General features: G+C 58.0%; 1 protein-coding gene across 5 annotated transcripts in view; it reads right to left on the reverse strand.

Annotated features, from left to right (window-relative positions):
- Positions 1-526: 526 nt before the first annotated feature.
- Positions 527-15,655, reverse strand: part of CAPN15 (calpain 15) — a 56,463-nt gene continuing 41,334 nt past the window's right edge. For 4 of the 5 annotated variants that reach the window (XM_053957624.1, XM_053957620.1, XM_053957622.1 and 1 more), the window contains 11 exons: positions 13,389-14,883; positions 9,843-10,051; positions 9,443-9,626; positions 6,493-6,716; positions 5,495-5,620; positions 4,707-4,859; positions 4,381-4,542; positions 3,498-3,724; positions 3,147-3,307; positions 2,691-2,869; positions 527-2,422 (listed from right to left, as the gene is read on the reverse strand). In XM_053957624.1, the coding sequence (XP_053813599.1) occupies positions 2,245-2,422; positions 2,691-2,869; positions 3,147-3,307; positions 3,498-3,724; positions 4,381-4,542; positions 4,707-4,859; positions 5,495-5,620; positions 6,493-6,716; positions 9,443-9,626; positions 9,843-10,051; positions 13,389-14,861 (3,276 nt within the window). In that variant the 5' untranslated portion in view covers positions 14,862-14,883 and the 3' untranslated portion in view covers positions 527-2,244. Of the gene's footprint in view, positions 2,423-2,683; positions 2,870-3,146; positions 3,308-3,497; positions 3,725-4,380; positions 4,543-4,706; positions 4,860-5,494; positions 5,621-6,492; positions 6,717-9,442; positions 9,627-9,842; positions 10,052-13,388; positions 14,884-15,655 lie in introns of all 5 variants that reach the window. The other variant, XM_053957623.1, reaches the window with a different exon arrangement.

A 15,655-nucleotide genomic window follows, 5' to 3' on the forward strand; every position in this document is an offset into this window, starting at 1 on the left:
GGCAGCCGGCCGCCTCCGCTCAGCCGGAAAGTTCTCCCCGCGCCAGGCGGCCCCGCCGCCGGACAAAGGCACGGCAGGGAGCAGGGGTGCTGCCCTGGATGCTGCGAGAAGGGAGCTGCTCCTGCATCCCCAGCCTGGGCACGGTGCCGGGCATGCAGCGGGCACGGCCATCGCGCCGCCCGGCATGGAACGGGTGGAGAAACTGAGGCACGAGCGGGAGAGCATCCACGCGGATTGTGGGTGCCCTCTCCCGGCCACGGCACAGCCCTGCTCGGCCCTGCGGGAAAACACCGCTCATTTTATGGGAATTTCTGGATTTTGCTTCTGTTTTGCTTTATTTCCGCCCCTCTCTGCGCTCCCCCACCCCCAAGTGCGGGAAGACTTCAAATTCCCCTTTTATTGGTGCTCAGCTCTCCACCCAGCACCGGCTGTCACTGCTCCACAGAAATGCCTTCAAGACCCATTGCTTTGACCCCAAACCAGCCCACTCATCTCTTTCATCTCTTCCACAGCAAAACCAGGCAGCTTCAGTAAAAAACAAAACTTTATTTGGTCCGTCAGAACCTGAGTTTGAAAACCGCCCATGGATAATTCATATCATACAGGGATTACTGATCTGATTTACAATTGATAAAATATCCTATGATTCTGAAGAGCTGGACAGTATTTACAGGGTTAAAAATATTCACAGCTCAGAAAGACAGAAAGAGAGAGGAGAAAAAAAAGTGAAGGACAAATCATCCCAAGGAGGAAGGAGCTGGAAAGAGAGAAAACAGATCAACAAACAGAAGTACAGACAGAGCTTGGCTCAGCAGCCCCAGCTGGGGGGGCTGGGAGGGTGCCAGGGCAACCCACCCCCCCTGCCACCCCAAATCCCTGGGGGACAAAGAGGGGCAGAGCCCTGCACCCCCTGCCCAGCCCAGCTGCTGGTGCAGGGTTTGGGGTGCAGGATTTGGGGTGCAGGACCCCCCAGCACGGTCCCTGTCAGAACAGGGTCCAGCATTGCCCATCGCCCCCCTCAGCTGTAAGTCCACACAGCTCAGGAAGGAGATGGTACACAGGGGAACCCCCAAAACAGACAGACACACACACACACACACACACACACACGTCAAGTCAGAGAGCCACAATGCCCTGAAAACGTGGGGTGCAGCTCCCCCCAGGATCAGACCCCACCTCGGAGCACCCACCAGGCCAGCAGCACCCTGAGGTGCAGCCTTTGCTTTGTGCTCACTGCCTCCCACAGCACTCGGGCTCTGGAGGAGGGGGCTCTCTGCTTCACCCCCAAAACCACCCGCTCCCCAGCACATGGACTCGTGGTAACTCCAGGGAACTGCTCCCTGACCCCGGGTCTGTACCTGCTGCCCACCCTCCCTCCATGGGGCACAGGGGGGGCCCACAGGGCAGTGCCAGGGGACTGAGCCCAGCTCGGGCCATGGCTTCTCTCCAGGCACTGCTCCCACCGGCCGCCTTTGCATAGTAACACTTGTGTGACAGGGAGAGCAGCCCTGGGCCGCAGCCCCCGCCAGCAGCACCCCAAGGCCCCGCTCCCCACCCGGAGCCGAGCAGGAAGTGGTGAGTTTCACCCCAATTACAGCAAAACCCCCTCAGCAGCAGCTTTCTGCAACACCCCTGTGCCCTCTCCCTGCCAGCCCCAGCACCCAGGATGGGTGGCGGGTCCCTGGCATGGGTGGCACCATGGCAGTGTGACCCTGGCACCCCCCAGCCCAACCTCAGCACCACGCTGGTCCTGGCAGCAGACAAAGGGGGCAACAAGACAGCAGGAAGGGCCTGGGGACAGATGGAGGTTCACACAGACGGACAGACATCAGAGGTATATTCTGCTTTTTGCAGCGCCAGTGCCCTGGCGCCACAGGAAGGGGCAGAGTCCTGAGCGTGGTGCCTGGGAAGGGTCTTGACAGCAACCTCCAGCCCCTCCCTCTCCCACAGTCCCCGGGGCGGGCAGAGGGCACCGGGCCCAGCACAGGACCAGGGCAGGTGGGATCCTGAGATGGCCCCGTGCCCCCAGCTGCTCCTTGTAAAGTGCGCGGGGGCAGCAGTGCCAGGGCAGCAGGCAGGGCTGGTGCTGGCCCTGAGAACTTTGCCCCGCGGCGTGGGGCAAAGTGCTGGGGCTGCCACTCCAGCTCTGCCCCACAGCTCAGCGCTGGTGGCTCGGGGGGCACTCCGGGCCAGAGGCTCGGTGACAGGAATGGGGCAGCAGGGCGGGGAAGGGGAGGCTCTTCGTCATAGGGGCCGGGGGCCATGCAGCCCAGCGACCTCGGGCGTGAGCAGCGGGTTGTGAGTGCCCTTCGTCAGCATCCAGTCATTGAGGAAGGCCTGGGTGGCTTTGCGGTGCGCCAGGCGGTGCGTGATGGAGAAGCCGGCGTTACCCTCCAGCTGGGACAGGATCACCAACACCTGCCTGTGGAGAGAGCCACGGGCTCAGGGCAGCAGCTTCCACCCCTGCAATGCCACCTCTGCCCCAGCAATCCTACCTGTCCTGGCAATCCCATCTCTGCCCCAGGAATCCCACCTTTGTCCCGACAATCCCACCTTTGCCCTGGCAATCCCACCTCTGTCCCAGGAATCCCACCCTGTCATGCCTCCCTGCCAGCCCTGGCTCTGCCTTTCTCCCAGCCTCAAGCCAGCCCCATGGCAGCCCCCGTGACCCACCCCTGCCTACCCCAGACCTGTGCAGGGGGGGGACGCTGTCCTGTGTCTTGAGGCTGCCGCGCGTGGACACCACGTTGAAGCTGTCGGTGCAGTCGCACTGCACGTGCAGGTAGGACTTGGGGTGCCGGTTCTCCACCACCACGATGAGCCCTGCCCAGCCGTGGGTCAGGTAGTAGCAGGTCATCCCCTCACGGCCCTGGGGCAGACAGCAGGGAAGGGGATGAATCCCCTGGGCACCCTTGTCCCCGAATCAAAACCCCTGCACTGGCATCTTCCACTCTAGCCAAAGGCAGCCCATCTGCTGGGGTGCCCCATGCTGCCCCAAGGAACAAAGGGGGTGGGCATCCACGGGTGGCAGCCAAAGCTGGCACAGCCCTGCCCAACCCCTGCCCAAGGGCCCCACAGGTCCAGGCTCCCTCTGGCAGCATCACCCCTCTCCCCACTGCAGCCCCCACCCTGTGCCCCCCACCCACCTCGTGGCGCTCGCCCTTGTTCTCGGTCAGCAGGATGATGGCATCTGCCAGCGTGGTGGGCTGTGCCTCCACCTGCTCCACCATCACCAGGCGGGAGCTGTAGATAGCCAGGATGTAGCTGGAATAATCAGCGGCTGGTCGGCTGCTGGTGGGACTGGAAGCTGCAGAGACGCCCAAAGGAACAGGGATCAGGGAACTATCACCAAGCCCACAATCCCCAGGAGCATGGTGCTCCAGGGTTGATGCGTGTGCACCATCAAACAGGCAACCTCCACCCTCAAGAAGGTCCCCATGAGGAGGACCGAGGGCTTTGGCACCTCTCCCTCCCCCAGGACCCCTCCATCCCCTCACCCTGGGCAGCAGGGCCGGCCAGGGCAGCGCTCCAGTGGTTGAAGGCACAGCACACGACGGCGTATTCGCCCGGCTCCAGCATCACGTCGCAGTTGACGAACTTCTTGACGGCTCGCTTGCTGTGGGCCATCAGCCGGCCCAGGCTCAGCTTGTTCCCACTGGTGAAGGTGGCCCGGAAAACCATGATGCACAAGTCCAGCAAGTGGCTGTCCACTGTGTCCGACCTCCTGTGTCAGGGAGGAAGGGTCACACATCACCCAAGACACAGGCAGCAGATCCGGGAAACAGCTATCCCACTGCCCCAGATATCCAGCCCCAGGAACCAGCCTTGCATTCAGGAGCTGGGTTCCAGATAAACATGAGCAGTTCCCAAGATTTGGAGAGATGATGATGGGGACCCATCCCTGAGCTCTGTGACCCCGAGGGATGCCATGTGGTGAGATGTCAATGTGTTTAGATTTCTTCTGGGTCCACAGAACCATAGAACTGTGCAATCATTAATGTTGGGTAAGTCCTCTAAAATCATGAAGACCATTAACCAACCATTAACCCAGCACTGCCAAGGTCACCACTAACCCATGTCCCCAAGTGCTACATCCATAAGGTTTTTAAGTCCTTCCAGGAATCGGGACTCCATCACCACCCTGGGCAGCTGTGCCAGGGCCTGAGCACCCTTTCAGTGAAGAAAATTTCCCCAATATCCAAACTAAACCTCCCCTGGTGCAACTTCAGGCCGTTTACCCTTGTCCTGTCTGAAAGCAGAGCCTGACCCCTACCTGGCTGCACTCTCCTGTCAGAGAGCTGTGCAGAGCCAGAAGGCCCCCTCTGAGCCTCCTTTTCTCCAAGCTGAGCCCCCTCAGTTTCACTGCTCTGCCCAGCTCACCTGCTGCCCTCCTGGAAGAGAGCAAACTCCAGAGCTGCGCGTTCCAACACTGTCAGTGATGTCACTGTCACCGGCCCATTGGCCTTGTTGGGGAACATGCCCTGCACACGCACCTCGTGCCAGTCCGAATGGAGTTTGCAGATATCCACGGAGTCAAAATACCTGTGGGGAAGCCGGGCTCAGTCCCAACAGGGCACACTGCATGCTGCAGGACACCCACATTCCCTAGGGATGACCGGTCCCACCTGCCCCATCATGACCCCATGTCCCGTTTTCCATTCCTGCCCTGTTCCCTGCCCCACAGCTCCGCTCTGGTGGTGCCATACTTGATGAAGTCGCTGTACTCCATCCAGAAGACGCCCTCGCTGCTGCCATGGGGCATCAGGTCGTGGCGCAGAGGGAGTGGCCAGTGCGGCCACTCGTCCGACCAGCTGCCATTCCAGGAGAAGCGGCCCCAGGGATTCCGGAGACGCAGTAACCTGGAGGAAGGGGAAAAATCAGAGACCCAGGAGGGAGGGGAGACCCAGCCTGCCCCCCACAAAGGACACCCTGTCACTCCTGCCTTACAAAGCACTCACAGCATCCCAGAACTAATGTGTTGCCCAGGTTATGGCCCCAGATGTCCCTGTCATGCAGTTCTGGTCCAGCTGCTGCCCCCTCTGCCCTTCCCTGCCCAAAGAGGCTCAGCCAGGTGCTGTGGCGAAGAAGCTCAGCAGGGGAGAGGCTGCTGAGAGTGGCTGAAAATACAGCTTCCTACAGCAGCCAGCTGTCAGGATGGCACCTATTTCTATCCCCCTTCCATTCAAAGGTGAGCAATATGCTCTGAGCACCTCACCAAAGTGAGAGCTCAACTCAGTCCTCTGTGTCTTGTGAGACCAGGTGAAACATTCCACCCCTGGACACGGAGGCAGCACCAGGCAAGGACAGCTCATATAATAACAGCATTTATGTGACACCCTAGGATGGTGTCATCCTTGCTGGCCATGAGGATGGGACACCAAAGAGTCCCCAAGGTCTTGTTCACCATGTCCTCAGTTATCTGTCCCCAGGTTTTCTGCTGGGTCTGCTGGCAGGAGCAGCTGCAGTGGCATGGCAGGCTGCAGCCTGAGCTCACCTGAAGCCCTGGACATCCCGCACGTCCAGGATGGAATAGGCATGCCGGGGTCGGAGCCCCATGCTCTCGTAGGCCACATCATCCACCTTCATGTTGCCTCCGCCGCAGGACGCGCCCATGAGGAACCTGCACGGGGACAGCAAACCCTCGGGGTCCTGCCAGGCCTGCCGTGGGGGAAGCTCATCCCTATCACAAGGCATGGGACAGCTTCCTCCCAGGAGGCTCCTGGATGCTCCCTCTCTGCAACAACACTGTTGGGATCAACAACACTCCCCAGGCAGTGCCCAGCCCTGCTGGCCAGAGCTCCCTCCCCTTGCCCACATGCATGCTGAGCCCAGGCTCCAAGGAGAGCTGCTTTGCACTGGGAAGTTTTGCCCCAAACCTCCCCCGACTTCTACCAGGTCCCAGGGTCCTGCCCACTTCTGCTGGTTGGCAGAAAGCCATGGAGAAAGGAAAGTGGTCCATCAGCTAGACAAGCTGGCAGGGGCGAGGACACTATTTGGGGCAGGTTTAGGGGGACACCATGTGCTATCCATCCATGTGGCCACATACCCCAGCCTTCAGCCAACCCCGCTGCCCTCCTGCCCAAGTGATGAGCAGGAGGTCTCTGCTTTGGCTGTGCCCCCTCTAGACCAGAGCTAGCCAGGTGTCATTAGCAAAGATGTCACGTACGGGTGGGAGACACGGGCAGGGTCAAGCATTCACACAACAGAAAAGCTCAAAGCAAAGCAAGTGGGCTTAGTGCAACTTCCTAAGTCCTGCAAGACAACAGTGATGTGCAGGGGAAGTTCACCAGGCTCTTAATTTCATATGAGAATCACTCACAGGAGAAATAATTTCTTAGAGCTTCGAGTGGGAGCTCCACCAATGCTCCAGATGAGTGGCAAGGGTGGTGGACTCCGCCCCAGCTAATGCAGTAACCCCTCTCCTGAGCCTCTAAAGACAAGAATGTTCCCCCTCACCCCCTCTCCAGTGTCCCTGCTCCTGCCTCGTCTTACCCAGCCTCCTTAGAACTCAGCATTTTGGCCCAGATGAGGTCGGTGTCAATGGGCTCCTCGCGAGGGTTAGTGGAGCTGACCTGCAGCATCAGGCTCTCGCAGGGGGCCCCTGTGAGCGTGGCCAGGCCTTCGATGGCACGCCCGGCCTGCAGGGCGAAGTATGAACCATGCAGCTTGGCCAGCGCCTTCTCAATGAGGGCCACCCACAGCTGCTTCCTCTGGGCCTGCAGAGAGAGGGAGGGACACATCACCACCCCGGGAAGGAGGTGGGACAGCCATCCTGGGGCTGGAGAGGCAGGAGCAGCAAGGCCATGCCAGGAGCTGGTGCCCTTGGCCATGGGTTCACTCTTTGCTCAGTGTTTTGGTTGCAGAGTTCAATTCCCCTTGGGAAGAAGTCCTGGAATGAACATCCAAGAGGCCCGGGTGCTGACAGAACTGCACTCTGGGGTGCCCAGCAATCACACTGGCAGGGTGGGTGCCCACCCTGAGCCCCTTCTGCTCACTTCAACCTGAACTTAGAACCATTTAATAATGGAAGAGGACACCAAGGCTGCAGAGCTCAAGGAGCATTTGGACAACGCTCTCAGGCACAAGGTGGGATTGTTGGGGTGCCCTGTGCAGGGCCAAGAGTTGGACTCATGAGCCTTGTGGGTCCCTTCCCACTCAGGACATTTAGGATTCTGTGATGTGGAGCACATCTGGAACAGCTGCCTTTAACTCACACACCTCTGCAAACCCAAACCAACACCCCTTTGGCAGAGGAGGCTCCCTGGAGCACACACAGCCACGGGACTGATTGGATTCCACCCAGGCAACACAGACACTGCTTCAAGGACAAGCTCCAAAAACTTGGACTGGCAAAGTCCTCTACTCCAGCACAGGGAGTAACTACAAGGCCTAATTACAAAATGCAAGTTTTTTTCCAGCAGATGGGGTTTGGTATCCGGTGCTTGGAGAGCAGCAGGGAAAATCACTGGTACATTGTGCCTGTGTGACTCACAGGTGGCAGCCAAGAGCTGGCAGAGGAAAGGAGGGCAGTGAAGATTTCTTTCTGACAGATAAAGAGAGCTTAAAAGTGCTTTTTGCTGGTTTTTGGGTCCCTCACTGAATAAAATCCATGTTGTTTATTTCTGCCTGATCCACAGCCAGGGAGCTCAGATAAGAGCCTGATTTTCTTTTCTTTTTAAAGCTCTGATTTTCCTTTTATATCCCCCACATCCAACTCCCACAGCTGAACACTCAGCAGAAAAATCTCATCATGATTCAGATACCCCTGGAAACAGAGGCAAGGCAAGTCCAGCCCATGTGAAAACCTCCACATGGTTTTCTTTAAAAAACTCCAAAATCTTAAAAAAACTCCAAAAGCAGACTTGAAATTCATGAAAGATGGAAGGAAAAGGTAAAAACCAAGACAGGTAAATCTTATGCTGAAACAAAGAAATGCATCGGTATCCTCTGTCTACTGAGAGGATACTACTTCTTCCCTTCTCCGAAGTTTGAGTCCTGTCCTGACATGGCTGTCTCAAAACTCAGAGGACTGGATTTGCAGAACGAAATCCAAGCCAGCAGTCCCAGTCCCTGCCTCCTCCTGACAGTGGTACTTTGTTTTCTTTGGCAGATTTTGCCCCCTGAGCTTCAACAGAGACGTTCTCAGTCTCCTTCATGGACGTGATCCCAGCAAGAGCCCCTGGGTCTGCCAGGCAGGGCAGGGCAGGGCAGAGTGATGTCCTGGAGGGGCTGAGGGAGCTCCACTGACCCGAGCAGATGCCACCCCAGCGTGCTCAGAGCAACTGGGCACTGGCTGGGAACAGGCTGCTCCATGTGCCATCCCCTCCTTCTCCACAGGCCTTCCCTGGCAGAGCCAAGCTGCCAGACCTCCCCTCAGAGGAAAGAAACAGCTTTCCCTCAGTCTCTCGCAGTGCAAAACACAGGTTAAAGTGTTTTCCTTTTATATGAAGAATAAGGGTGGCTTTCCCTGCAAGTGAAGTGGCTGTGGCACAAGGAGTGAGGGAAAAGAAACTGTAAATGAAACTTCTTCACTGCAGCGTGGGAAATGCCAAAAGGGGTCTAAATAGATGGATATTATGGCCTCAAAGAGTTCAGCCGTTTTGAGGACACAGTAAAGAGCAGTGTCCTGAGCTGCAAACAGGGTGCAACCAGTGCTGGATCTTCCATTTGTGTCACAGCATGCCCTGGCAGCTCCAGGCTTGGGGCAGCTGGGAAGCACCTGCTGGGAAAGGACCTGGGAGTGCTGCTTGGCAGCAGCTGAACATGAGTCAGATGTGCCCAGGTGGGCAAGAAGGTCAATGGCACCTGGTGTGACAGGAAGGACATTGAGGGGCTGGAGCAGAGAGAGGGCTAGAGCATGAGAGAAGGGAATGGAGATGGGAAGGGGCTGAAGCACCAGGAGGGGCTGAGGGAGCTGGGGGCAGTGCTCAGCCTGGAGAAAAGGAGGCTCAGGGGGGGACCTTGTGGCTCTGCACAACTCCTGACAGGAGGGGACAGCCAGGGGGGTTGGGCTCTGCTCCCAGGAAACAGGGACAGGACAAGAGTAAACAGACTCAAGTTGCACCAAGGGAGGTTTAGCTTGGATATCGGGAAAATTCTTTAATGAAAGGTGGTCAGGCATTGGAACGGGCTGTCCAGGGCACTGGTGGGGTCCCCATCCCTAGGAGTGTTAGAAAACAAGTCAATGTGGTGCTTTGTGGCATGGTTTAGTGGGCAAGGGGTATTTAATCAGTGGTTGGACTCGATGATTGTGTGGCCCCAAGTGGTTGGACTTGGGACCTTTTCCAACCTTAGTGTCTCTATGACTCTAAATGCAGCACGAAGTAGGGGCCTTGCATGAACCCCAGCAGTGCCTCTTCCCACTGCCTCTCCTGGGACAGTCTGGGATGAGCCTCCCGGAGCCCTGGGGCACCGCCCACCCCCGTCCTGCCGTGGCACTGACCTGGGAGAAGAGCAGGTACCCGCACTCGTCACAGGGCAGCATGTCATCCACCAGCACCGTGGTCCACGTGCCATCCTTGCACAGCCGCACCTGGTAGGCGCCCTCGGGGCACAGTGTCCTGGTGATCATCACCCTCTCCACCAGCTCCGGCCGCTCGGCCAGCACGGCCAGGGCGCTCAGGAACCTGCCGGGCAGGCGGGGCGGCCTCAGCGCAGCACGGGCGGGCAGCACGAGCTGCCCGGCCACGCAGCGCTGGGAGGGGGTGAGGCAGAGCATGGGGCTACAGCCTGGGGGCATAAATGGGTTTGAGTAGGGCTGAGGGGGCCGAGCTGGAGCTGGAGGAAGAGGGGGGAAAGAGGGAAGGGGCAGGAGGGTGTCAGCCCGGCTCACTCGCCCTTACCAGCAGTTTCCCAGCAGTCCCTGCAGGATGTCCGAGGGCCGCGGGGTGCGGAACACTGACCACTTCACTGACTGGTCCTTGAAGATGCTGCAGTTGATCTCGTGGGGCCGCAGCCACTGCTTCACCCGCTGCTGCACGCTGTCACCTTCTGGGAACCCCACGGACTTGGGCCCGGGGGGGAAACTGTCATCCACAAAATTGACTTTGTTCTGTGAGGGCAAAAGGCAAGGAGAGCATTAGTTGGAGCCACTTGGGACTGGGGGGACCTGGAGAGCTTCCCACTGTTCCCTGAGAGACAGCAGAGCCCCCAGCCCTCCCGCCTGGCCCAGGCAGTCCCTTCCCAGCCCTGCAGGGGGGCAGGACTGGGCTGGTGTCTGCTGGCAGCAGCAGAGATGCTTTTTGTGCTTCAGGTCCAGCATTCAGGCTTCCCTCAGGCTCACCTCTCCGGTTTCAGGCTCTGGGCTGTGACTCCAATCTGCCTTTTTCTATTGCAAAGGAGCCTCCCTGGGCAGGGACTGTCTCACACTTTGTGCTGGTGCTAAAAGCTGGGCTGTGGGGGGCCTTGGCTGCCTCCACAAGCAGCAAAGCCTGCAAACAGCAAGGCTGTGAGAAGCCACCTGGCATGCAAACACACCTCAACCCAAGCCTTGTCCCTGCCCCAGAGGGGACAGCTGGGCTTGGCAGCCCTGTGCCACCCCCCAGGCACATCCATGGGGAATGGGAGGGGCAGCTTTTGCAATTGCATTCAGCCAGACCACAACCAGGCAAGCAATTTCAGAGTGAGGGTATCCCATGTCCCAGCCCTCCTGCAATAGCTGCTGTGTCATAAATAAATAGGATGGGTGGAAGGGCAGGTAAGGCCATAGGCATTAACCACATGGATGGAAGCACAGAACTTCACCAAGTGGAGAAGGGTGGCTTTTTCAGTCTGACACAGGGTGAAATGAGAACAGGTGTTTCTTTGTTATTGTTAATTACATTAAATTAAATTTTTTCAGCAAAAGCTGGCTCTGATTTAAATTAGCTTTACGCACACCCAATTAGTAGTTGACCTCCTCTGTTGTGGAATCCTACCTGAATGCTTCCTTTGTGGTGCCTCAATCAGCAACTCCAGCTCCTCTTTTGCAGGAGGGTGTTTTTCAGCTAATAGCTGTCCTGCTCCCTCAGAGAAGCATCTGCCCTATGCAGCTGAGGAGCAGCCACCATTCCAGCAGCCTCAGTCACAGCCTGGCTGGGGACCTGGATGTGACCCATCCCTGCACATGGATCTCTGGGCTCTGCAGGAATTTGTTGTGCAGGGACATGAGGACACGAGGGAGAGGATTCTCCCCTCTACTCTGCCCTTGTGAGACCTCAGTTTTGTCCATCTCTGGAGGACTCAGCATAAGAAAGATGTGGATCTGTTAGAACAGGTCCAGGGGACTGCATGGAGATGCTCTGTGGGCAGGATCCACTCTGGTCTGGAGCCAGGCTGGGAGAGCTGGGGGACTTCACCTGGAGAAGGCTCCATGGAGACCTCAGACCCCTTCCAGTGCCTAAAGGGGGCTTATCAATAAGAAGAAAAGCAATTTTTCACATGGACAAGCAGTGATGGGACAAGGGGAAAATTTTAAACTAAAAGGGGAGAAATTTCAATTGGGTACTGGGGAAAAATTCCTTCTTGTGAGGGTGGGAAGGCCCTGGCACAGGCTGCCCAGGGAAGCTGTGGTTGCCCCATCTGTGGAAGTGTTCAAGGCCAGTCTTGACAGGACTTGGACTAACCTAGCGTGGTGGAAGGTGAGGTGGGTTGGCAGGGTTGGAATGAGATGAGCTTTAAGGTCCCCTCCAACCCAAATTATTCTGATTCCATAATTCCAGTGGAAGAGGTCAGCTGTGCACTGCTCCTCAACAGAAAAGAAAGGGTAAAACTAAAATAGGGACCACACATTGAGAAGAGTTGGAAAAGGCATCCCTGGAATAGCAGAGGAAGGAAAACCCACAGCAGGAGCTTGAGCAGAAATCCTGGCAGGGAGCAGCAAGAGGAGCTGCTCCACATGACATGGGGCAGGGGACAACAGACAGAGGAGAACTCGGCCAGCCTGACTCCTCCAGGGGAAGGCTGAACAGCCTGGGAATCGCTCGGGCAGCAGGGAGCTCAGAGGGACCTCACATGCCAGCCTGACCAGGAGCACTGGGAGGGGCACCGAGAGCAGGGCGAGCACAGGGACGGGAGCAGCATCGTCCCTCCACTGCTGCCAGGCCTAACCTTGCACCTAAACAGTGTCAGAGCACACCTGGGGCTGGGGTGGAGGGGGATCTGTGGGACATGGCCCACTCTGATCTAACAGCCCATTACGGATGGGTTAAGGAGCACAACAGGCTCAGCCAAGGCTCTGGCCAAGCACTGTGGGATGGGGCAAGGCAGGCTCCCCTTCCTGGCAGTGCCACACTGCTAATTCAGCCTGGCCATCATCATGATTCATCCTTCAGGCCTGATTCCTGATGGAACAGATGTTCCCTGCCTACAAAAGAGGCTATTCACTTGCTTAAAAGATGGGGATAAGCAGAATCTGGGTCTCTGCTATAAAGACACCCACTCCTGTTAGGAAGGACACACAGCAATTTAAAAAAACCACAAGCCCAAACAAGATCATTCTCAGAGCTTCCCCTCTGAGCCAAACATCTCTGTTCCCTGGACTGTGCAGTGGAAGCACAAGAATGGACACAATCCTCAGACCAGGCAGGAAAAGCCTTGTCTGTACGTCAAAATGGGACTGCAACTCCCTTTCCATCTGGTCCAGAAGAGCTGGAGGCTTCCCCCAGAAGGAAGCCAGAGAAAGCAGCATTCACAGGAGCTTTTAATGCCATACAGGAAAAAAATGAGGCCAACAGAGTGGTGTTTGAGGCTGAAACCCAAGTGACTGGACCAGATACCTCACATTGGGAAGGTGGGTGCTGGCACATACTCCTGAGACGTTCAGCTAGAGTCAGGTTACAGCTACAGCTCAGCTGGCCTGCTCAGAACAGGGGGAGCCATTTGTGCTGCACCTCTGCATTTGCAACACCCAAACCAAGAATGCCAAGGCCCAGCCCATGGTTCTGAAACACCTGCAGCTGATGGCAGTGGCAGCAGTTCCTCTGCCTGCACTCTCATCCTGAGCCTGTGCTTGTTGCATCCCAGATTTCCTGCATCCACAGACAGCATTGCCACCAGGAAACCTGGACACACTCCCTGCCTTTCCCACCACTAGACACTGGAAGGAGACACCAGAAGGAGATGGACTGACCACCTAAGGATGCCCCCTTCATCCCAGAAGTTCTCTCTCACTGATTTAAAATACCACTGGGTTTCAGAGTTAACGAGTTTAGCACTAGGTTTTAGACTTCCTCACCCTTGCACTAGGAGTGGGCTGTATGGGCTGTCTTCACCCCAGAGATCATTCTGCACCAAAATATGTGCTGCTCACAACCAGCATCCAGCTGTTGCAAGGGAAGATCCCTGGAACCCAAGGCATGGAAGGTGCTGCTCCAGACCTATGGGGAAGCCAGGAACAAGCAAGCACTCACCTCCCGGCAGAAGGTCACGATGTTTTCCCACAGGGCCTTGGCCTCGCCCTCATCTGTTTGCCTCCTCTTCTCCACATGCATGCTCTCCCTCCTCTTGAGGGGCTTGAGGCCCTTGTGCTGGGCCACGTACTGCTGGGGGGTGTGGCAGGCGCCGCAGTGCTTGGCCTTCACCTCGTTGAGCAGGGTGCAGGCAGGGCAGGCCCACTGGCCTGGCCTCTCCTGCCCGCCGGGCAGCGGGGCCGGGAAGAGCCGGGCGACCTTGCGCGCAGACGGGGCCTTGGCACCGCAGGAGCAGCCGGCCCTGTCGCAGGCGCCGCAGTCGGGGCAGCGCGGGGCTGGCTCGCCTGGCAGCCCGTGCTCCTGGAAGCCATGCAGCTTGGAGGAGCCGCACACCTTGCACTTCTGGGCCTGCGTGGGGTTCTTGAGGGTGCACTTGGAACAGGACCAGGTGGTGAAGTCAGGGCTGGAGGGGCTGCACGGGGTGAACCTCACGGAGTCCCCCACCAGGTTGATGGTGTCGCTGCCTTTTTGGGTGCTGCAAACCTCGCACTTGCTGGCCCCGGCAGAGTTGAGCAGGGAGCAGGAGCTGCACTTCCAGTGGGATGGACTGACCTCCATCTCCTCCTCCAGCACGCTCAGCCGTTTGTTGGACAGCAGGTCCGGGAAGCGTGTGGCAGGGGCGGCCCTGGCCTGACCTTGGGGAGAGCCCTTCTGCCCCATGGCGCCCGTGGCCGCGGGCTGGGAGCCTTCAGGGCCCAGCATCTGCAGCTGTGGGGGCACCTCCCGCCGGCTTCGGGGCACAGGGTTGTTCTGGAGCCCTGGGGAGAAGGGGCTGAAGGCTGGTATCTTCTGGACCTCTTGTTCCATAGCCACCGGGCCCTGGGTGGCCACGGCATCACCATCAGAGATCTCTGCCGAGACTAAAGGCTGCGGGGTGGAGGGGGCCATGTGGAATCCGGCCGGGGTGATGACTTCAGGGACGACCAGCGCCTCTGGTGGGATTTTGGGCAGGGAGAGCTTACGTGGGCCACCACAGGCGGAGCAGGAGTTGGCCACGGGCGTGTTGTGCAGGGTGCAGCGCTGGCAAGCCCAGCCGCTCTCCAGCTCTGATTCATCGGGGCTCTTCCCCTCTGAGTCCTCGCTGCTGCTTTCTGCCTTGGCAGCCTCCTCCTTGGATGTGCCCTTGGGCTCCACCAGCACGGCAGGCTTGGGCAAGATGCCGTTGATGACAGGCAAGGGGGAGCCACTGGGTCCCGGCTCCGGGGTGAAGCCACACACCTCACAGGTTTCCTTGCCCAGAAAGTTCCTGAAGGTGCAGCGGGCACAGGCCCACTTCTGTTCCTCCACGCTGAGCCGCAGGATGTGGTTGAGGTCGGGCTTCTGGCGGGGGGCCTCGCAGATGGAGCACTGCCGCTGGCCCACAGGGTTCAGGAAGGTGCAGCGCGTGCAGGACCACTCGCGGACGGCAGCCATGGAGCCGGGAGAGTGGGAGTGGCTGCAAGAAAGAAGACATAGAGTGAGGCTGAGGCCAAGGCCACCCAATATGCAGAGGTGCCACATGTTTCCTGGGCTGGCATGGTCAGGACCTTGCTTCCAGGAAGGGAACAACCATCAATCCAGTCACTGCTCTATTGGCACTTGCTCCTCTGGCACTGACAAATTCTCCAGGTGCATGGCAATGCATTGGCCTCCATCCAAAATGCTCCAGGAAGGAAAAAGAAGCAACCCAGCACCCAATGACCCCATTCTCACAGTGGAGTTGTGCCCTGGTAAGCAAACACCATCTCTGTGCCCAACCCTGACAACTTTGTGTGTCTGCAGGTCGTTTGGAACTCTTCGGAGGAGGTGACACCCTGCTCTGCCTTCTTGCTGTTCCAGCATCAATTCCTTTCTCCTTCTCTACTCCACCCCACCTCTGTCTCACTTTCTGTTCCTGTCTCCCTCCTCTCCTTTCAGCTCCACACCACTTATCCACACTGGGATAACTGTGTTATCCCACACCAGACCCCACCAAGCCAAGGAAGGCAGGCTTTGGTGTGCAGAGGTGCTTCTAGCTGGCTGTAGGTTTTGGGGCTGGAAGCCTGGCCCAGTCAGCCTGGAAACAGAAACTCCACAGTGCACCAGTGCCAGGACAGCTCACCAGCAGCTTCCAAGCTCAGCAAAGAGGAGCACCATGTCCCAGCTCCAGCTGCTTCCCTACTTATCTGTGAAGTAGAGAGGCCATGCCCTTCTGGCTGCTCCAGCTCTTGGTTTCAACCTCCAACGCT

Source organism: Vidua chalybeata, chromosome 16, assembly GCF_026979565.1.
Source record: "Vidua chalybeata isolate OUT-0048 chromosome 16, bVidCha1 merged haplotype, whole genome shotgun sequence".
NCBI lineage: Eukaryota > Metazoa > Chordata > Aves > Passeriformes > Viduidae > Vidua > Vidua chalybeata.